At 36.5% G+C, this 24,055-nt stretch overlaps 2 protein-coding genes across 3 annotated transcripts in view; one reads left to right on the top strand and one right to left on the bottom strand.

The window, feature by feature from the left end:
• The window catches only part of LOC127646090 (syntaxin-8-like), a 99,048-nt gene extending 80,461 nt beyond the window's left edge, over positions 1 to 18,587 (top strand). The window contains exons 7-8 of the mRNA XM_052129550.1: positions 9,635 to 9,736; positions 17,741 to 18,587. Of these exons, the coding sequence (XP_051985510.1) occupies positions 9,635 to 9,736; positions 17,741 to 17,808 (170 nt within the window). The 3' untranslated portion in view covers positions 17,809 to 18,587. The remainder of the gene's footprint in view (positions 1 to 9,634; positions 9,737 to 17,740) is intronic.
• Positions 18,588 to 24,055, bottom strand: part of LOC127646088 (netrin-1-like) — a 184,872-nt gene continuing 179,404 nt past the window's right edge. Inside the window, exon 5 of one of the 2 annotated variants that reach the window (XM_052129547.1) lies at positions 18,588 to 22,328. In XM_052129547.1, the coding sequence (XP_051985507.1) occupies positions 22,000 to 22,328 (329 nt within the window). In that variant the 3' untranslated portion in view covers positions 18,588 to 21,999. The remainder of the gene's footprint in view (positions 22,329 to 24,055) is intronic. The other variant, XM_052129546.1, reaches the window with a different exon arrangement.

Genomic DNA, 24,055 nt, shown 5'->3' with positions numbered 1-24,055 from the left:
TTGTGGAACACAAGAGGAGTTATTAGCAAAATGGCAATGCTTTTCAATACAACTAAAATGCATGGTGATCAGTTGCTATGAAGTTCAGTTGGGATTTTGCTTGGTTTAATAAAAAAAGTTAATTAATGTGAATAATGCCTCTGACTGTTCATATTAAACCTGTATAATTGTAAGTGTACCCTTATAAAATACATTTGAAACTTTTATATACAGACATTTACTTTCATCCTGTGTGTGTGTGTGAAGGGGAGGGGGTGAATACACTTTGCCTGTCCACAATGTGGGTTTGGAGGTTTATTCTGGATAATAACGTTTGAAATAAACAGCCATTGCTTGGAACAGCCTCTGCTTTGTAATGTGGCCGATAGTTGCAGCCTGAGCCAGAGAAGGCAGCTGTCACATATCTGTGTGAACACTGAGTTCGGAAATTGAGAATTATGTCACTGGAATGGCAAGCTTGTGTGAGGGGAACAAGTAGGCAGGCCTGTTTTCCCATGAGTCCACTGCTGCCAGTAGAGAATTATGAGCCTAGTCCATATGTTTGGGGCACTTGCTTCTGTCTTTGTCTGTTTTACTGTTTTACACCCATGTTCTCTCAATTTGTGTTCCCATCTCCTGCTCCCCTGAATTCTATTTACAGTTGACCATTTTGAAGTTGTTACCTTACATTAATTGTTTGTACAAACATTTTGCATATGTTTTTGAAAGTTTTGAAAAATTTTGTTGTTAAATATAATGCAGTGATTAATTTTATTTATCAATTAATTTAATAAAAAGTGTGGTTAAAAAAACAATATTTGGTGTGACCACCTTATGCCTTTAAAACAGCACCAATATGCCTTTAAATAGCACCTTTAGGTACACTTGCACAAAGTTTTTCAATGTTGTTGCCAGATCTAACGTGTCACAGTTCTATGTATGTCTCAATTGCTTCTGTCTCTTCATGTAATTCCAGACTGAGTCAATGTTGAGATCCAGGCTCTGTGTGGGCCGTACCATATGTTTCAGGACTCCTTGTTGTACTTCAAATGTGGTTGGGAGGGGCCCCTCTAAACCCTCTGGTAGGTCTATCAAACAAATATTGTTCCACCGCAATCAACCTTTCAAGTCTTCATACTTCTTAGATAAGGAGTCAACCTGCGATTTCAGAGTTTCTATGTTCGCTTGTTGATCAGTTAACTAGACACTGATCATTAGCTGTACGTTCAAGGTCCAAAGCAGTATTGTCCAATGTACCAAGACTCTTCTTGAAAGGTTCCAAAGCAGCCAACATTTCCCCCTTGACCATATTTTTAATTGTACAGTCACGTTTGTCAATAATATCAGAGATCCACATTTTAACCAGAATCTGTTTTATGCTGGCCAGTGGCCGGATGTTTGTGGCGTCTGGATGTTTGTGGACCTCAGGCTCGAGGGATTGTCTGGACTAAGCCACAGCCTGCTTTGGATGTATCAGGTGCTCGGCTGGCCATATTGAGTGGCTCGGTGCTAAAATAACAGTTGAGATCTGAACTGGATATCGCTATATAAGAGCTTAGTTTAAACAAAAATCAAATTTTAAAACATTAGAGTTTATAAAAAGACACATCCCAGGAGAGCTGCTAGAAAACATGTCTTCACATTTTGCAGGCTCAGCAGCCATATTTACCCATATGTGCTGCAGTTCTTTGCTTCCAAGGCTTTATGAATGTGCAGCTTTGATGCTCTCAGCTCAAGTAGATAATGTCCTTAAAGGAATGTTTCAGATCCAATACCATTTAATCTGTGACATGCTGTTGATTACCAAAACGGCAATAATTTTGACTTGTCCCTAATTTGTCAAAACAAACAAATATCTTGTGTACAGTAATGCACTGACAATGGGAGTCTATGGGGCTAGTCATTTTGAAGGGTTTAAAAGCAGAATTGTAAACACTCATTCTGTACAAAATGTGTTCTTTAAGCTGTAAAATTGTGTAAATCGTCTTTTACCATTTATTTGGGTGCAATGGCTTAGCATATAGACTTCCTTTATAAGTGCACAATGGTAAATACATATTTTAGTTTGTCTTAATAAAGGGACTAGTCAAAGTATTTTTTCTGTGGAAACTGACAACATATCACTGAAAAGGAAAATTAAAAAGAGCTCTCTTCTTGACCTCACACAGTATCCGTCATTTTTGAGTGCAACCAAAAATACTGCTGCCAAAATTGCGTTCATCATTAAGAAATCCTTATGGCTTTATGTTACGCTTTTGCTCAGATCTCTCCATTGGCTTCTTAGAGCTGCCAGATTAAGAGCCTTGAACCTGTTCCTGGCTAGCAGCCCCTTTACCTCCATCCACCCACACACCTCTGGCCAGGCCACTGTGGTCATCAGTGTGCTTTTCCCCCACACCCTTGTGGAATGACCCCAAATCAAGCTATAATTCAGCAGCTGCTTAAAATTAAACCACTTCACACCATGCATAGCAACACCTCTTAATGTGTTGTCACACTAGGCATTCAGCATGCAGAATTAATGAATTTACTGTGCGTGCTGAATCATCTATGTTACTGCACCTTTACCGGCTGGAAAATCTCTCTAATTCTTTTCAGTATCTACCTTAAAACTCAATAGTGGTATAGTGGTACTGAATCTTAGTGGTACTGTGTTTCTGTCTGCTCTCGATTTGTACCTTTTTGTACCGATCAGCTGAAATGACACATCATATATACAATATGTATTTATATACAACAGTTAGTTTCGGTCCTTGAATCTGATTGGACCATCAGACACCATCAGCACTCGGACACTTCACTGTGTAACTTCTGTATCAGAAGTTGTGTTTGTGCCGTTCTAAACTAAAGTGTACGAGCAGTGCAGATGTGTTAAGAGCTACCTATCTCTTTACATTTAGTATTGTGACATTAAATATATTAGCCAGCAGGTGGTGGAAAAGACTGGTGAGGTGAAGTGAGTCAGTGTCACAGTGTTTATTTTCAACCGTGATCACTCGTATTACTACTACACTACTAAAGCTAGGAAATTTCTTTAAATGGCTTTAACCCTCTGGGGTCAACGGATGCGCCGACGCATCCTGCTGGATATTTTCGCTATTGCAGCAGAAACAACAAAAAATACTTTTGGGTATACAGATAAGTGTAAGACAGCATTAGAGACTATAAAGGGTCTACTTTTATTTGTGTACACTCACAATAACAACAAAATCTTGTGCTTTTGTAAAATAAAGAAAATGAAAAGGGTGAGCTCTCAGACATCTCTGTCTCCACGAGCATATTTCAGAAACATGTCACAAAAATGAACTGAAACTCCGTGAATACTTATCACACAAACATGAAACATATGTCTAAAGAAAGCTTAAAATGTCTACTTTTTAATAGAACAATTCAAATTTAAAACAAATATGCTCCTGCAATGCAATCTGTTTGAAACCAAGCGATGTACAGTTTTTACTGGCTTAGCTCATTATCTCTAATGTGATCACACCCACCAGCAGAGCGCGCCATTGATATGCTAATGTAATGAGACGATCAATGCAAATGGTCCATGACCCCGATAGTGAGGTTGTAAACACATTTCATTCCTTTTTCTGCATGTTTGCAACGATACACAGGCGAGAAAGCTACAGGATATTATGGAAGAGTTAACATTTTCCTCAGAAGAAGAGCGGGACTTCGATGAACGTTTGAATTTTGAAGAGAGATTGATCCAGCCGAGGATACAATTTCGGACGAGTAAGTCATTTAGTTTTCATTAGCTGACATGCTATTTTATATAAACATGTACATATTTTACTAGTGGGACTGTTTCTAGACTTTTCACATCATTTTGTAGCAAAAGCTGTAGGCTACAAGATCCAGTTCTCAAAAGTCTTGTGGACAAATGTTTAGTATGTGTTATATGACCTTATTTCAGTGACTTAAAATGTAAGTTTTTTCAAAAACCATACATAAATATTATTTTCCTCAAAAAAACAAACCTTTACACACATGTTGCTCACATGTTATTGTAGCCCAGTTTGTGCTGAATACAGTGTTATCAGACTTTAGCCATTGATATGTTTTTAAGCAACTGAAAAAAGCACAAATGTCAAGGCATGTCAAAACTTCTGCAGGGCCCAAAATACCCTCAGAACCCAGAGGGTTAAATTAATAAATTTCAACATTAAGGCTCATCACAGCTGAGAGACTCAACAGACTGATTAATTACACAAACTCAAGGCGCTTACCTCTTACTCGAGTTTCCACATTGGAGAGGATGTAATGTTCAAAATGGGGGATGAGATTGCATTTTCTATTGTGAGTGACTCTTGCACGCCAGCTACCGTGAAAGAGAGGAATACCATGCTTGGATGGCTATTTTTCCAATGAGAGAATTTGTTATGAATTTCACCAAAATGACATTATCTTCAGAAAGCTGACTAACAGACTGCAGCATTATCGACAGGTGATCACACATGCTCCATATCTCTCTCTCACACGCCACGCACGCACGCACGCACACACACACACACACACTTGTTTCTCCAATAACATGTTAGGAACAGCCCAAGCCCTGATACTAGTAGTTCTGAAGTGTAGTTTTTGAGAGGCTTGGACACATCATTTGTTTTGAACCAGCAATGGCAGATTCTGATCTGTGGTGTAAGAAAGTAGTTCCATGCACAAATGCATTTTTTAAGACCTTGCTAATTTTTTCCTAATTTTTTACAATTGTGATCAGCAGTGCTGATGTAGGGCTGAATCACACTCTTGCTTGTGTGATATTGCTTAAATAGATATCCTCAGTCCTTCCACTCTTTCCATCAATAACAGTGAAATAATGCAGTGAGTGATGGCTGTTTTGGCTTCTGTATCAGAGCCTGAAATATGTTGGAGATTCTTCTTCATCGAGCTCGATCAAAACAGGTTGTTGCACAGTGGAGCATGGCTTATTTGAGTTGGCAAACTGATGGCGGCAAGCAGGGAAAAAAAAAACGTACGATTTCCCGTTTCTACTGAATTACATCCAGCTTGCTTCTGCTAGGTATTGAAATTCTGTCAGTAAGCTGCTCATTTTTACAGTTATGGTTTCTGTTTGAGCATGTGTTCTGTTCTACCTCAAAGTTCCAATATAGAGACCCCCCCCGCCTCCCCGCTCTTTTTTTATATATAACCTTTCTCTTTCATTTCCTTTATATCTCACTCTCCTTTTTCCTTCTTTTGCTACTCTTCCACTCATTCTCTCATTTTTTCATTTTCGTTCTCTTTCTAGTTCTTTCTTTTTATCTTTAACTATTTTCACATTACTCTCCTTTTTTCTGTTCTTTCCTTTTATTTCGCTCATTTTTTCTCTTTTGTTTCTCTGTTCAATCTTTCAGTCTATCTCTTTCCCTCTCTCTTGTTCTCATTCTTTCTTTCTTTCTTTCTTTCTTTTCTTTCTTTCTTTCTTTCTTTCTTTCTTTCTTTCTCTCTCTCTCTCTCTGTCTACTCTGTAAAAGCTTTCAACACAGTAAGTGTTTTTAGAGCTAGTAGGAGGGAAGCCACACAGCTAGATCTGAACCAAAGCAATACGGCCAATTAACTTTTTATTTAGTCATAAATACTAATGTATTGGACATGTTTGTAATGATCCATGGTATTTTTGTACGTACGTTATTTCTTTGGCTTTTAATTTTGTCAGATTCTGCAGTTTTTCACTTTGCAGTTCATGGTCTTCTAATTTCAGCTGCTTAAATTAAAATGAGAAGATGCTGTTCAGATGGTAGTTCAACAGTATTTCTCAAGCGCGTGATGCAAAGTTAATGTACCCACTCACATAATAGATTTAGACATAAAAACAGGGCTGGAAAGTCTCAGAAGATATTCTCGGCAAACTCAATCAAAGCTCTAAGCTCTGCATACTGTGTGGATGGCTGCATTACACACTACTTACATTTACAAATGTAATACCTGCCCAAAGGTTATTATTTATTATATATTTTTTTAACAGTTATTTTAATTATAAATAAAAATAATATGTGGTTATGTGAATCACATTTTCCTTTTAATGTGCTCACATCTGTTTACCTGTGGTGGTCAATACTTTTCAAAAGTGGGAAGCACAGGCTATTGTTTTTGATACCTGCAATGCTGCTCCCAAAAGCAAACTACTACTCAAACATTGACAGTTTATAAATAAAAATAATGAACTAAATTAAAAACCGTTTTTTGCAACATAATAGATTAAATAAATGTGACGTCAGATACATATAATGTTACAATTATGACTATAACCATGATTCTCTGAACGGAGGGAATGAGATGCTGTGTCTGTTGCTGATGCTATGGGAAGCTCTGCCCAGGAGTGGTGATCTCTAAAGCCCTTTAAAATCACAACAAATTATTGGGCAGATAGCCCTTGAGGCTCTGGGCCTGATGCGCACGTCATTGTGAGTTATTTGTTCAGTATTTTTGACTGAAAGTAAAAGAGCGCGTAAGTGAGAAATCAGTAGTGTGCCCAGCACTACTGTCGACCAGTGGGGATTTTTTTAAGACTGCAAGGGAAGCTCAGCTTCCCCTATAATGTCAAAAAAATAATGGTCAAATATGTACTATTGTGTAAACAATTTATTGACTAAAAATGCATTAGAACACGTTCATCTCGAAGACGAGTTAGTTCAGAATCAGCTACATTACATATAGCAGGTCGGCTGACTCGATTTACTTCTCATACATTCCCGTAGCGTCAGTGCATTTCCCTGTTGAAGCCGAGCGTCCATTGACTTCAATGGGGCTGCTCTGAACAGTTTTTTTCAGTGCTCCGAAAATAGACGGTCATTGGATAAATGCTGCGATTATGTCCCGCCCACGGACGCTCAGCGTCTCTGGGGGTGAATGAGGAGTGGGCTGGCCCGGACTCCGGGCTTCCGCGTGATGATTGGAGGATCTGTCGAAAGACTGCATCTCCTTTTGATTGACAGCGAATCTGTACTATAAGAAGTCACTGAAGCTATTTCGCGCTCAGTCCCATCGCGGATTTCTCAAGTGTAGTCGAAAGACAAACTGCTGCAACCTATTTCTTTATATTTGTTTGGCGAAATTGCTAGTCAATTTGCGTAATACATTTCACACAATTATACACAACATTCCTTGTTTCAGTTTTACCAAGTTTAATATATTTTGTTTTAGAGCGTTCGTTCGTTCATTCATTCATACAGTAGGCTAGGCTAGCATCGTACGGGTGAAACTGCGCACGATGGGAGACGGTGCTAATATTGTCGACCTGATTTTGGCGAAGCCATTTGAAAGTCTTCCTTACGAGGAAAAAATTAGAATTAAACAGCAGGGCAGATCAACACCTAAGATTGATTTAGTGCAAAAAATAGGGTAAATAAGTTTATAATGTAGGCCGAAAATGAGCTTCCCCTCTTTGAAAGACCAGCAGCCGCCACTGCTGTCGACAAATAGAAAGGATTAGAGAAATAAAATCCAACCATTTAAGGTAGAGAGAGTGGTTGTGACACTAGCCAATCCAGGTATTCAAGCACCACAGAACTGAAGTCATCCACAACATAGTGTGGAAGAGTTTTGGAATGGTCCTTGACCGACAGTCTTACATAAAGCCACTGGCCAACTGGGTAATAGGACATTAAACATTACTCTTTACAATGAAAGTATGACAACGTGTAAGAGACTGATCAGTAAGTTAAAATACAATGTAACAACTCACAAGGTAGTGAACATTGAGAAATCAGCCCTCCTTCACAGCAAGAATCTGGGAAGAAACATCCAAGTTGTAATACCTAGTTATGGTGTTAGGGGAAGCCCAACCCATAGCCAGGCAGATGTCCTGTAAGGGGCACACCCTTAGTCCACACCCAGGAGGAGGCCATGCTCCTGGTAGAGTGAGATTTAACACCCATGTGACACTGCATGCCTTGGGACTTGTAAGCGTGTGCAACAACTTTTTTTCCAAAACATTTTGTTTGGAGATTGCCAGAACCTTCGAACGGTCTTCAAGTAGACTAAAATCTGATCTGTCAGACGAAATTGACTCGTATGGTTAACGTACATGATTAGCGCCCTCACAGGACAGAGCATGTGCTGTTTCTGTACCTTGTCTGCCACAAATGGAAGAGAGAAAGCTTGTAAGGTAACAACCTGAGCCCTGAAAGGAGTAGCCAAACCACTGTATACATAACCTTCCCTAGGCTTGAGAATGTTTTTTTGACAAGCCCGGTTTTTGACCATCTCCAAGAAAGAGTCTTAGACCAATGCGGCCTGAAGGTACCAAATTATTTTAACTGAAGCCAAAGCGAGCAGCAGCACAGTCTTTAGAGAGAGTACGTGTAAGTTTACTGTATCAAGTGGCTTGAACAGGGGACTCGTTAGCGCATTTAGCACAAGTGCAAAGTCCCAAACTGGGACATTAGCGGGACAAGAGTATCTCATCTTTCTTGCTCCTCACAAAAGTTTTATGACTTTTGTCATAACTTTTGTTGTTTGTCCACAGACAAACTGCATTACAGGCGTAGTCCGTCGGTATGGCAGCAAAGTATACTATGAGCGTGGATGGAGTAAGTCCTGCATCCAACTGCTATTGTTAGAAGTGCAGCACTGTATGTACAGGCAATGCACTGGGTCCTTGCCACGCGAGGAGCACCAGTCAGCGAAAACTCGCCATTTTAAGGCATCTACCAGCCATGCAGAGGGAGCTCTGGCCTGAAATATGTTGTGGAGTACCGGCTGCGACAACCTGTGTCAGATAAGCCCCATCTAGGGGCCAGACACGAACCCTCCACAGCTCCGATGGGGATGCTAGATCGTGCCTCGGCTTGCAAGAGCAGATTCCTCCACAAAGGAATTCCCATGGTAGAGCATCCAACAGCTCTACCAGCTGCAAAATATCAAGTTGTCCATGTGACTCGTGTCATCTTCCAAGTCTTTTAGATTTTAGTGAGAAAGGACATGACATTTTCATTATTAAGTGAAATTCTTGATTTCTGTTGCAAATTCTTTAGAATGCATGAGAGAAGCTTATTCACACTGACTGTTTTTTCTACAACTGGACATGCGGCACTATACAATGCAAGTTCAAGCAAGCCATTGTGAATGAGCTTCTTTCATGCACTGTCATGAACACATAATGGATGGAAGATTTTCACAGAAGAATGACCTACATTTCAAGTGGAAAGTGTCTGAACAATTTGTCTCCTACATTTTCTTTCTCCCAAATAAGTGGATAAAGTGGATTAGAAACTTTACCTGCTATATTTCAAAACATTCCATATTCTAAAACAGAAAATCTGAAACAGCTTCAGTTTGATTACTTTAGTGGTAATATAATTTAACATTTAGTATTAGTAGTAATTGCACAGATGTCAGCAAACAGGGATATATTAATGCTGTAAAAGTCAGTAAAGTTTTATGATGATGTTTGGTTAAGCCACAGCCAGCCACCAAAAGTACAAAACCACACATTTCTGGTCACTATAACACCCCCCACACACACACACACACCACAGAGTGACGGCAGGAGAATACATTCACATGGTGCCTGTTGCACTATTTCTGTCTTTCTGTAGGATAATTTCCTCCTGAATCCACTTTTTTTAATATTTACATGTGCAAGTTGTGAAAGTAATCAGATGGTCGACCCATCATAACTTACTGTGCTTTTTATATATTTCAGAGATCATTGATGACCTCACACAGCTTGTGGACAAGACGGACAGCCGCATCAGAAACGAGACTCACAGAATCAAGCTGGTGGATACCAAGTCTGCTTCCTGTGGTGAGTCGTTTTCTGCAGTTTGTCTTAGTTTAATGTACTCAGCATCAAGAGCCCTGCAACAATAAGCTTGTCCTTTGTTCAGATTTATGACCTTCTCTCTCTACTGCGCTTAGAGCAGTCCACAGTGCTTGAAGGGCTTTAACCCCACTACATGTAAATGGCAAAGTCAGGTCTGTACGTTATGATCCGTCCCAGAGCTGTGAGCTCTTACAGGGCCATCTGCATGTGATCTGTAAGTTTGTTATTGAAGTGGCAGTAAAGGTGACATTTAAAAAGGTCATTTACACAGCCACAGAGTTGGATTTCTAGCAAGTTCTGCAAGACATGCATTACTTCTTTTTTACTAACGTTCTTATATGTTCTGTTTTTGCTTTTTTGTTTGTCTGTTTGTTAATTGCATTTCCTGTGTCATGATCAATGACTACAGCCTCTCGAATTCATCATCACACGCTTTGTAAGGCGATCATTTCTGGAGTGCCTAAATCATTTCAAATGTGTTAAGTGTTGAAGCATGTCAGTATACTCAAGCACCAGACACAAAACATCCATCTGTCTGAGCTCTTCATTGAAAAAAATTGTTTGTCCAAAAAGGAATATTCTGTTAGCATTTACTCTCCTGCATGTTATTCCAAAACTGTATGACTTTCTTCTGTGTAACACAAATTGAAAAATGCTGTTTAATATTCACGCTGCTCTTTACCATACAACAAACATGTATGGTAACCAAGGACTTTTAAACTCCAAAAAGGACAAAAAAGCACCTTAAAAGGAAAATGTTGTGCTATATTTTATGTGTTCTAAATCCATACGAAAGCTTTGTGTGAGGAGCTGACACAAACCTAAGTCATTTTTGATAAATGTGCCACACGTCAAAATGTGTGAAAAGAGGATGAATTAAAATTACAGCCTCTTCCTTATGTAAAGCTATGGTATGGCTCCAGATAACTTGGAATAAAGCACAAGTCATTTCCACTAGTTTTATGTTTCTTTTTTGTCCTTTTTGGAACTTGACAGCCCCAGGTAGCAATATGCCTTCATTGTTTGAAAAAGAGAAGTCAATACGTTCTTCAAAACATCTCTTTTTATGGTCCACCGAAGTAAAATCGAACAGGTTCAAAATGACAATAGGGTGACGAAATCATTTTCATTTTTGGGTGAACTACAGGGTTCTCGTGGGTCCTTAAAAAGTTCCGTTTTATAAAATTTAAGATCATAAAAAGCCTTGAAAATCTTAAATGGTATAACAGAAGTTTTCATTATCATTTAAAGAGTTCTTAAATTTGGGCTTGTAAAGACCAGAATGGAAATATGGCCCTAATGTGATTATTAAACTTTAAACAAAGGTTATGATATAATTTAAAAGACAATATGTCTGCGTGTGCTGTGGGCTTCAAAGTGAAAAGCATGTGGGGAACTTGAGATTCAGTCTTTCCAGCTGCTTCAGATTGTTGCGCAATCAGTGCATAATGACATTTATGACAAGCAATCGCTAATGATCTACTGTTGATGAATTATGATGTTTACTTCAAAGTGTTTATATCTTATGTTGTAGATGAAAGCAATAAAGTGCATATTTTATTTCCCATATCTGTTTGAATGAGAAGCTGGAAGCAGTGAAGCCACAGACATTTCAAAATAAAAGTCCCTGGTGTATTTCGGGCTTGTTTATTGTTAAAGTCCTGCATTATGCACCAAATCTTTTCTTTTTATATCTGGTAATTACTGGTATTTCGGTTGCACAATAATCTACTTCTGGGATTTAATTAAATGTGGACTCTGGTTGCCACTGTCTGGCGTGCCCTGTCAGAGGAAGGAAAGACTGATAAAAAATTTGAACACATTGAATATATCAATCTTACAACTATAGTCATAAGTCAAAATTATTTATTGTCATTTGCACAGACCACACATGGTAGAAACTAAGAATTGAAATTTGTAATAGGCAGATGAATCTGTTATTGTCTTTTCTATTTCAACACATCATTATCGTATCAGCAAAATCCAATATCAATCCAGTATCCAATAATTCATATGTTTTAAAATATTGGTAAATAAACCAATTTTAATGTGATGTTTTTATACAGTATATACTGTATCTGGAAGACATGTCAACTTGAACCAGTTTTAATCTCATTAACGAAATCACTGACAAGACGGAGATGAGATGAAAAAGACGCATTGTGATGATAATTAAATTATTTTATTAAAGTATAATGTTGACAAACATATGACAAGTTAAAAATTATGCTGCAAAATATTATCAGTGCTAGATAAACAGAAGATCATAGACATCAGCATACCAAGACTAACCCCAGATGCTACAACTGCTTTCAAAACAGCGTGCTATCTAGAAGAGGAAGGTAGCAGGAGATAAAAAATTATTAGAAAATAAAATAAAACATCACCCACTCTCTGTTTTTATTATTTTATTCCATTGAAAATGGTGCTAATAAGTGCAAAAACTAGCGAGAGCCGTTCTTTCATGTTTTGTTGACATGTAATCAAGAATAAACTGCTCAAGTTTGTTAATTAATTTTGTTATCTTAATTGTAAGATTTAGGGTGAGCTGTATAAAATTGGACAATGCTAAAGGCAGCTGTAACAGATGGTTTTTCACCAGGTACATACGGATTTAAAGGGAAATAAACGTACGATCTGAAAATGTAAAAAAGCAAATGCATGAACATGCACAATAGAGACACAGATATGAGCAGCTTAAGTAGCTGCTTAAGTAAGATTTATTTTGAGATTGTGTGGGTTTGCTCTCTATGCACATACGGTGTTAGTTTGATTTGTTCAGGTCTTAAAAAGGTTTAAAAAGCCATATATTTTTATTTAAAAACTCTGCACCAACCCTGAACTACTGCTTAGGAGAGCTGAGCAGTGCAATCACTCATTTCAGCTCTCTGTTCAATAGAGCAGAGAAAATGATCATGCTCTGCATCTGACACATAATCACTTTTATTTACAGGGCCTTTCTTTCTTTCTTTCTTTCTTTCTTTCTTTCTTTCTTTCTTTCTTTCTTTCTTTCTTTCTTTCTTTCTTTCTCTCTGTCTCTCTCTCTCTCTCTCTCTCTCTCTCAAGTTACTTCAAGACATTATTTATTAAATAGACTCCTTGTAAATGGAATGGAATTGATAATGAAATCATTTTGATTAAAATCATGTACATTTGGAGGGGAACTGATCATTTTATAAGTTTCTACATTGAGAGCTTTGCAGTGTGGTTGCCAGGTTGACTGCATCACCCCTTCTTGCCCTGTAAATATAATTCTTGAATTTCCTGGGAAATAAATGAATTGCTGCACTTGGTGCTGCAAAGTTTGTTTGCAGATCCCAGAGCTTGATGCCTGAGTCGCTAATGTTTGCATTGATTTCTCGCTCCCTCTTTTATTTCCCTACCCCTCTTCTTCTTTCCAGCATTTGCTTTTAACACCTAACCATATTCATGTATTCTGAGTGGGAGGGGGGGTTGATGAATGGAAAAATTCCTCACTGACTTGTCGTCCATACCTCTCTTCTGTTTTTTTCCCCATTTTCTTTCAACTTCTATTCCCTCACTCACTTCAACCCCCACATCTTCCGACTTTGTTTGACACTTGTCTTTGTCTTGTGGAAAGAAATAGTTGAAAATATAACATGCCACAAAGATTCTAACTGTCTTTCTCTCCTGTGGACACACAAGGCTCACACTCTGTATCTATCATCTGTATCTTTCTCATTATACAACTATAAGCATGATCACCTTAATTGTTTTTTATGTTTTTTTTATATTTTTTCTTATTTTTAGAAGAAAAAAATTATGATTTCTCATACAATATCAATTCTTTGTGAATCAAAATATTATTTATATATTTTTTGGTGTTTAATAATTTCCTCATTTTTTACAGTCAGGCTATCTTTAATTATTCTTCATGCTGGTTGAAATTGTTTGTTTCTGATGAGTTATCTTTTTAAAGACAAAGGAAGATAAACATGAGCTTTTGCAGGGTTCATGTCCTATAAAGCACCTATGTAGTACACAGCTAATTGTAACTGAACAACATTACTGAACAGATTCTCTTCGATAATAGGTACTACTGGAATTTGTATTATGGTTAATTTGTAATGCTGGTCAGTTTAACCATCTAAGACTCACAGTTGCAATGTTTGTTTAATGCAATTAAATGATACTCATCTTTTCATTAAAAATGTATAAAAAGTACACTACTTCAGAACACACTTAACTGTATCACAACAACAGTTTTGTATGGAAAAAAGCATATTGAATGTCACAGCTTGCAAAAACATCTGAGAATCACCCCCAAACAAAATATGCTTAAAAATCAATGGCTTCATAAAACACTTTCAAGGAATGGGGAAAAAAAAGAAAATGTGATCAATATCAATACTTCGGTCTCTGAGAGTTAAATTACTTTTGTTCTAATTAAATCTAATTAAGACATATCAAGAGATTTTCTTATTCTGCAGAGGACATTTAGCCAGCAGAATTGTTAGGTTTTGGTCTCAGTGGTACAACATTTGTTCAGAAAGTCTAAATGTTGTCTTCCTTTCTTAGCTGCTTGTTTTGAGCAAAGGATGAAGATCTTTAAAGGATAAAGGCCCCATTTTCCGATTTAGAATATTTTAGTGCTGCTGTGAAATTATTAATTAACATCCACAGGTGTATTGTTTTTTAATGTGTTAAGTGATTATTTTGTGTGTGAAATTCATATGTATTTCATTTGTTTGTACATCCTATATTTACAACTATCCTCTTTGAATATACAGTATGAAAGAAGAATATTATTGACAACATTTGGAGACAGAGAAAATGGTTTAGTAGAATAAAGTTCAGGCCCATCTTTTGTTTTGTTTTAAATATTTGGGCTCCTGACTATGACAAGTTTAAGTTTAGAGCCTCAGGGGTGTCTCCTTCTCCCTCGGCTTTGATTTAAAATAAATAAAGGACACTTGGGAAGAATGTGTGTCCTTATGTTTTTTCCCTGGGTGGTCATACAGGTCTTCTGCCCTCTGTCCACACTAGTCTATTTGTCTAGCAAATATTATTGTTGTCATTGGGCTAGCGTGATTGGGTTACAGATCTGATTCGATTACTTATAGGACTGTGACAGTTTCTCAGAGGTGAAAAAGAGGAGCAAGCAGAGGCTCCTTGGTGTGAAGCTCACTTTAAAGCATAGATTAAAGTCTGACAGTGTGAATGAGGATTTGTTTTACACCACTTTCTTTGGTCTGATATAAATCTCAATGACAGTTTGGCCTCTAGCATTTTATACAGATAAAGATAATGTTCACGGGATTTACGGCATGAAAGATGTTTTTTCAGCTGTGGAACTTTACCAAGATTTTAAAACAGTTTTGTTTTTTCCATCGAGTTAAATGGATTACACCAGATTTACCAGCTCACTGGAGACCGAAGGACTATATTTGATATTTGATACCTCCTTCTCAAAATCTTTCCAATTGTCTGTTAAATAAATCTGGAATTTTCTGTCAAGGGAATGGGGTCTGTTCACTAAAGAATTTCCCAAAGTAACATTGCTTCTAGTCATGGTAAAAATTGGGCAATTGCAGGCTATGTAGAGTTATTTCATAAAACACATCCTGCCCACAGCAGGCTTTGGAAGGTCAGTATTTTTTAATACCAACACCAGTTAGTGCAGCATGGCTTCCTTTTACCCTGTTCTTCAACTTAGGCCAGCTGGCACTGTGATCTCTAGTGGGAATGCACAGACATCAAGCCAAACTGTAAATGTAAACTAAAGCACTGAATCAGGCTGCAACACAGCACCAGCCAATGTCAATGACGAACAATGCATATGTCAAAAATCAAAGTATGTCTGAGTTAATTTTTTTGTGTCAGCAGGTTCCACGTAACTGAATTAAGTTATATAGAATTAACTTTAACTTTAAACCTAAGTTTATTACATTTCATTAATCCAGTGTTATTTAGTTCAATCAAGTTAAAATATCTACTTTTGTCCAAAACTATTAATCTGCTTAAGTTAAATTATCCTAAAATCAAGATTCTCAATTTTCTCACAATTTTATTCAGTCATGACAATCACTCTACAGATTTGTAACGAAGCCCCTAAAATTATCATGCAATTTTAATCCTCTATGTTGTAATACTCAGTGAAAATTGATTGGACCAAGCATCATTTATAATTGTAATGTACTACCTGTCCTCAACCAAAGCTCAAACTCCACTCTTCACTATAATGGTAACCCCTAAATCTTCAACATAACAGAAACTTTTCTAAATCTCAACATAAAAAAACATTAAACACTAACAGTGATCCTGAATATTCATTTTGCACAAAAGCACATAACATTGCAATTAATTTTAGCATTTACTCTCCCTGTCAAGTCCAATTAAAGAGTGGAGTTTGAGCTTAGGTTGAGGACAGGCAGTACAATACCATTATTAATTCAGCTTATTCCAATTAGTTTTCAATTAACAATCACAACATATAGGATTAAAATTACATGGTCAGTTTTAGGAACCTCATTACAAATCTGTAGAGTGATTGTCGTGATTGAATAAAATTGTGAGAAAAAGTGAGAATCTTGATTTTAGGATAATTGAACTTAAGTAGATTCATAGTTTTGGACAAAAGTAGATATTTTATCTTGATTTTAATAAATAGCACTAAAAGAAAAGAAATGGTAGTGGGGTAAGAAAAATAAACTTGTTTTCCCTTGATTTTGTATTTCTTACCCCATTGACAAATGGTTTAAAATATTTTTTTAAACATAAACCTCAATACATTTAGCTTGATTTCTCTGAAAACAAGTTTTAATATCTTAGATTTTGTTTCTCAAGTAAATATATCTTGTTTTAAGGATGTTTAGCTATGGGGCCTGGGTAACTCAGCGAGTATTGACGCTGAGTCAATAACATACCACCCCTGGAGTCGCGAGTTCGAATCTAGGGTGAGCTAAGTGACTCCAGCCAGGTCTCCTAAGCAACCAAATTGGCCCAGTTGCTAGGGAGGGTAGAGTCATATGTGGTAACATCCTCGTGGTTGCGATTTTTGGTTCTCGCTCTCAATGGGGCATGTGGTAATTTGTGCGTGGATCGCAAAGAGTAGCATGAGCCTCCACATGCTGGCCGTCTCCGCGGTGTCAGGCACAACGAGCCACGTGATAAAATGCATGGATTGACGGTCTCAGAAGCGGAGGCAACTGAGTCTTATCCTCTGCCACCCAGATTGAGGTGAGTAACCACACCACCACGAGGACCTACTAAGTAGTGGAAATTGGGCAAGAAAAGGGGATTAAAAAAAGAATAATTAGCTATTTTTACTGGAAAAAAGACAAATAATGAGTAAGAAATTATTTTTTTTTTTGCTTTGCGGCAATGTGCACTCACACGTGTGTTTTGAACGGGGCATCCAACAAGAATTCAGAGTCAGAACTATTAATTTCACAACAGCAGGTCTACAGCATATGTAAGACAGTTCTGGTTGATGTTGATGACTCACAGGAGATGAGACATCCTCTGTGACACCTTCCTGCAATTCCTCCATTGACACAGAGTATATGAGAAATTCTACTAACGGAAGGATTAATGAAAGGCAGATGCATCACTGAAATGGTTCACCATGCTCTGTTTGTCATTCTCGCCTTCTGCTAGTGATCTTGGGCTTTGATTTATACAAAGGTTAAGAGCCCCATCTAGGAGTCATTACTGTGTTTATTTGAATACAAGTGATTAATGAAAAACACATATAATAAAAAAATATATATAATTAACCAATAAAATTAGTCATGTATTTTTAAAGTATATCATGAAGTCAAAAAAGTTCAAAGCCATGGGCATAAATTAATACATTTAAGATATTTGATTGTTACTCTGTTTCTGATTGTTCTTTTTTCATGCTGCCTATGCCTTTGAGCATAAAGCTGTTTGTTCATTCAGATGGTGTGTGTGTGTGTGTGTGTGTGTGTGTGTGTGTGTGTGTGTGTGTGTGTGTGTGTGTGTGTGTGTGTTTTGATTCAGGGATGCTGGTGGTGATTGTGCTTTTGCTGGTTGCCATCATTGTTGTGGCAGTTTGGCCAATGAGCTAATGAAGAGGATGCTTCTGATGAGAAAACCGCACAAATACGGACTTCAAAGACTGTTAAAAAAATGTGTGTGGTGAATTGAGGATATGCAGCTTCCAAGCAGAATTTATATGTAAACATCTACCTCCAAACCCCTCTCTTTTCTCTTTTGCATTTACTGTATTAAAGTAATAGAAGCCTTGACGTTGATAAAGCCAAGGAATGGACCACTATGAAGAACTTGGGCCATAAATTCTTAGTTCCTCAGATAAAGATCAAAGTAGGTTTTTCAATGGAAAGAAAAATAGAAAAAGGCTTTCAAAGGTTTTGAATGTTATTATGAATATAACCACGAGCTTGAGATGCTTCAAGGGGGGAAAACATATTTAAATTCTTTATTTGGCAGTGAAGAAAATTATCCATATCCAATATGGAAACAAGTTCTTGGAGTCACAAAGCAATACAGTGTCCTGAGTTCTGCTGCTTGGGTTATTATATGATCTCTGTTATTGTACCACCTCATTAATACATTCATTAATAGCTTCTCTTTGGTTTTCTGTCGAACTACATTACAGTTCTTGTTTTGTAATAATAAAAACAAATTCTAGATTGTGTCACTAACTCTTTTCTGTGAATTGTTTCTGGCTTGATAATGTGAATTCTAATAAATGCACAATTAACAACCTGATTTCAGCTGTTTTGCCTTGTTTGTTTTATAATAAAAGCTTGCCATTTAATTTATAATTATTTTTACTTAATTTAAATGCTGATGATATTTATGATGTTTTGATAACATTTTATGATTGCCGTTCCCTTTGTTGTAAAAAATAAAAATATATAGTTAAAATGTTGAAGATGATTTGAAATTGAAGTAAGGCACACTAGTGATTTCTGAGATTTTATTCCAAATGAATGCTGAATTCTATCAGATTGGTGTTCAGTAGTTATCTTCCCCTATGGATTTTAATCACAACCATCTAAACAACCACAAACTGTAAAAACAAAATAATAAAAAATAGGTACAAAGAATCATATAAAAAAAAATCACAATGTCATGTGTCATTAAATATTTTCTTACATAATAACCATAATATATTAGTATGCATTGTAAAACAATATTGCAGATGTCTTGTTTTTGTCACAGCTAAATTTACAATTCAATATATGAACAAGAAGCAATGTATGTAAGGTCTGCTGGTAATGTCAAACACAGGAACCATCTTTCCACTGCTGCCAAAAATAAAAACTGAACATAAAATTTACATCATAAGAATACTTTATAAAATGAAAAAATGAATGTGCACTAAGACAAAATACATATACATGTGATATTACAAATATTGATTTTTTTGTAACTGGTAAATACAGCTTATGTATAAATATCTGTATGTCATACATTGTGTACATTTACAATTTATTTTTCCTTTCTTTTTTTTTTTTTATATTAACATTACTATCAGTTTTTGAATTGTGTTTTCTTAATGTTTGAAGGACTGACCACACAAGCAAAAGTGGCTCTTCAAAGATCAGTGGACAAGCGTTTAACACTGTAGCTGTTACTTTAGAGATCTGTGGGGTTTTTTAGTAACAGAATAAGCAAAGTTGTTTGTGTGTGTGTGTGTGTGTGTGTGTGTGAGAGAGAGAGAGAGAGAGAGAGAGAGAGAGAGCAGCGTTTCTCACATTGAAGAGAATTGGTTGTAGTGAAACATTACATGCATACCTACATGCACAGATCCTAAACAGACATGGATAGCCTAATGTTATAGGAGAGATACTGTTGCTTTACAAAACTAAATACTAGTTAAAGTTAATTCATACACTTCTAAGTACTGTTTTACACACAAAGAAAAATACTAACTATACAGCATTCTACCAACTTTTTCAGGACATTTTTCACAAAAAGGCCTGTTTATACCATGGTACTGTTTCAACAAAAGGATATAGTTATTCAAGTCTGGACTATAAACAATTCAATCAGAGTATCAAATGGAACAAGATATGATGTTTGTATTTAGAGTCAACTACCTCAGTCATGTGTTATACAAAAATATACATGGTGGATTTATTCAAAGTTAAAAAATAATTGTAAAGGCATGCTTATAATTTTGGGTTTGCCCACTGTTTTTAAACACTTTTCTGGAGTACAGATATTTTCTTATTTTAAAGAAATGTGTCATGTCTTAAACAGACATTTAAAAAAATCTTAAATTGAACTTGGCTGATACATGAACTGCATGAACTATCTCTGAACAATCTGCATGAACAATCTCAAATATACCAAACCTAGCCTATATTAGTGGATACCTGTCTGTTGAGGAGAGCAATCAATGGGCACTACTATAAAAATGTATAAAGCTACTTTCAGCAATTGTTAGATGTTTTAGAAGGAAATGTCGAAATAGTGAAAATGTGGCACACTTTTAAAAAACACAATCAGATATTATGTATACATTGAACAAACACCTTGAAAATTTGCAATTGTTGTGCCATGTCAGACTCAGAGTCTAACTGCAGTCTTAAAAAATGAGATATGAATTTTCTGAGACATTGGCATCTGATGCTTATTAGTGCGTTATGCATAATTTAGAGCATCTGAATTCTTAAGCGCCAAAGCTCGCCAATTGTTTTTATTCTTGTACAAGAAAGACTTATTCCAGGTGGAATATAAATTAAGCTCAAACCACAGTATTTGTGGCATAATTGCATCAGCGACAGAACTATCAATTCACTTGTGGCTGCAAATGTAGGCACATTTGGAGCACTGTATTGCAGCTGTTTTGTGGCTTGGTATCTCTATTAACCTTCTGGCTCTGATGGGATTTACTTTATTGTTTTCATGTTTGGGCTCCCAGAGTAGTGTCAAGGTCCTGTCACTCTGTCAGTTTGGGTTTTTGTCTGGCAGGACTGTGACATCATCATCCCATGTCTGTCTTTGTGTGAGCGCACGGTTTCGGTAGTGTTCCCTGCTGTGCGCTCTTCGGTCTGTCTTGATTCATGTCCGGAGCATGGTGTCTTGATCCTGACTTCCTGTCTGCTTCTGTTTCGGTCTGTGTTGGGATCCGGACACTCATGCTCCATGTTCTTTGTCTGCCTCTCATGACCATGGATGTGCGTTGCACTCTCTTTGCACTTGCTTTGTGCTGCATGCCTGGGTTGCGAGCTGTCTTCACATTGTGCTGAGGTTCAGTCACTTCGGTCTGAGATTTCGGGTTTATGTGTGGCCGAACTCTCGCACAGGTGTCCTGTCTTGTTTTTGCCGCCTGTTGCATGCATCGCGTGGCGTTTGCCTCGCGATGTACGCTCATGTTTTGTTTAGTGTGAGAATGCGTGGCATCATTTTGTCTGGCGTTGCTACGCATTCTCTCGTCTTGTTTGTCGGATGGCATGGGCGTATATTGCCTTAATGTCTTGGCGATGTGTACTCATGCCATTCGGGTGTTTTTTTGTCTTGTGAGAGCACGTGGCTTTGTTTTGTTTCTGTAGCGCCACATATCTCTGTCTTACGTCATACCCCGCCTCCTTGTTTACCCATTATTAGTTTATTAGTCACACCTGCACTGTGTTGTTAATCTGTTGATTTCTCACCCTATTTTAGTCTCCTCATGTGTGCTATACATTGCCAGTTCGTCTTGTTTTTCAGTCGGTCCTGTGTGTTTGATTTTTATTTATTTTGTATTAATAATTTCTCTGTTTATTTTCACTCTGCCTTTGGGTCCTGAGCCTCATTCTCTTATCATGACAAGTAGCGTACAACAGGGCTAATGTGTTGAGCTTAACTCGTATTGAACACAGAATATTCCTTTAAGGACTATTGCTTTAAATATATCGCAATTATTTTATAATGTTTTTATTTCCGTTTTTTGATTCTGAACTATGGCTTGATCTAATTCTCAACCAGACTGAAAACATACCAAATGGATCTGAAATATGAAGCTGGTATAAAATACCTTTCTTTACTGGACAAAGGTGCAAAATTGGCAAACAACAAACAAATCTCAAAGGAAACAAATAAGAAATGAAAACTGCATTGTGAGCTCCTTCACAAGTGTTCCTATTTAAAAAAAAAAAAAAAAAACACTAATATATTCTTCATGCCTTTATTTAAAGCAGCGATGTTTAGTCCCTCTCTTGTTCTCCTCTTCCTTTCCCTTATCATCCACCACTCGTCTGTTCTCTGTCCAGCTCTGGATGGCCACCTCCTCTCTCTTCCCCTAACTATGCTTTCTTGCATTTTCCTTTCTTCTCCCTCTGCTGAAACTTCCGAAGTCTTCGAGACCAAGTGTCCCTCCACTGAATGACCAGACTGCCCTTGTCTGCCACTACGCCGCTCTGTCCAGGGGAATCCTCATCGTTGCCCAGCAAAAGATACTTCTTGCCAGGTTTGATCTTTGGGCACTTGCAGGCCACGTCCTTGGCTCTGACCCACAGAAACTGGTCTCCTCTGCGGATTCGGCTCTCACCCTGTTTGTAGACAGAGATGATGTTGACGGTGAACTTCCACCACTCACTGGCTTTTTCTGCTTTCAGGATATGTACTTGGACAGCTGGTTGAAAGAAATAGGAAAATTGTTTCAGTATTAGCCCTATAATGTTCTGAATGGGTTCTGAAAAGGATATTTTACTTGCTCAAAAACAGAATTGAAAAAAAAAATTATATATACAAATAATATATACAAAAGTTTAGTGTCACTTACTCATTCTTTATTATTATGTTTTTTTTTTCACATTTAAGGATAATAGGAAAGTCAACAAAACTATGGAAGAAATTAAACAGAACAGAAATGAAACTATAGGAATTATGATGTGACTAAAAAATAAAACATAAATTTAAAACTATGTTATATTTTAGCATCTTCAAAGTAGCCAGCCTTTGCCTAGAATTTGCAGAATTTACCTCAAACTTTGGAACGAGTTTGGGGTCACTTGCCTGAAATATTTCTCATGATCTTAAAAACCTTTTGATCTGAAGGAGTATGCTTAAATGTTTGAAATTAGTTTGTAGAAAAAAAATATAATCGTGCCACCATATTAATTTATTTAATTACAAAACTAAAATAATAAAAAAAAGTTTTTTAAATGGATGGCTTGGGCCAAATAATTAAGAAAAGCAGCCAATAAGTGCCCAACATATAGATGGGAAATCCTTCAATACTGTTTAAAAAGCATCCCAGGGTGATACCTCAAGAAGTTGGTTGAGAAAAATAAATTTCTGCAACATCTAGGCAAAGTGTGGCCACTTTGAAGCTGCTAAACTATAACACAGTTTTGATTTATTTGGGATTTATTTTTTTGTCACAACATAATTCCCATAGTTCCATTTCTATTATTCCATCGTTTTGATGACTTTACTATTATTCTAAAATGTGAAATATCTATCTATATATATATATATATATATATATATATATATATATATATATATATATAAATGCTTTATAATAGGGTTCCATTTGTTAGCATTAGTTAACTATATTGGTAAACTTGAACTAATAATGATCAACACTTTTACAGCATTTATTAATCCTGGTTAATTTTAATTTCAACATATACTAATAAATTTTTTTAAATTAAAAGTTGTATGCATTGGTAACATTAGTTAATGCATTAGGAAGTAACATGAACTAACAATGAACAATTATATGTTTGTAAACTAACATTAACCAAGTAAAATGTATTGTTAATTGTTTGTTCATAATACCTATTGCATTTACTAATGTTAATAAATGGAACCTTATCATAAAGTGTATCCAGATATTATTTAAATACCAGGCTGATACTTAAGAATTTATTATAAACAAAATTTCAACAGACTTCAACTGTTCTCCATGACTCACTTTACATTCCTGATGTTTTGGGTTCAGAGACCCAGATATAAACAATTAAAAATGCTATATATTTTCACATGCATAGCTTTTCTGATTTGTGCACACAATGTAGTACACCCCTGCCAGTTGTTTTGATGTATTGGACATTTATTAAAAACTTTTGTTTTAAATCACCTTGAACAAAACTGAAAATGATAAATGTATATTTTGTATAAAAATAAATGTGATAATTTCAGGGATTCTCATTAGCTACATAAATTTGCAACATTTAAGAAATGTATTAATTATTAGATCAAATTACCTCAAAATTAAACTTTAGATATTGCATGCAATGATCACATGGATTAAGGACATTTTGTTGTGCATAGTGACATGTTAAGAAAAGTACTTTGGTAGTTTTTGTTGCTATTTAGTGTTTTGGGAGAAAATATAATCAAATGTGCCTT

The sequence above is a fragment of the Xyrauchen texanus genome, chromosome 7 (genome assembly GCF_025860055.1).
Source record: "Xyrauchen texanus isolate HMW12.3.18 chromosome 7, RBS_HiC_50CHRs, whole genome shotgun sequence".
Classification (NCBI taxonomy): domain Eukaryota; kingdom Metazoa; phylum Chordata; class Actinopteri; order Cypriniformes; family Catostomidae; genus Xyrauchen; species Xyrauchen texanus.
Note: the sequence above shows the minus strand (reverse complement) of the source record. Positions and strands in the feature narration are given on the sequence as shown.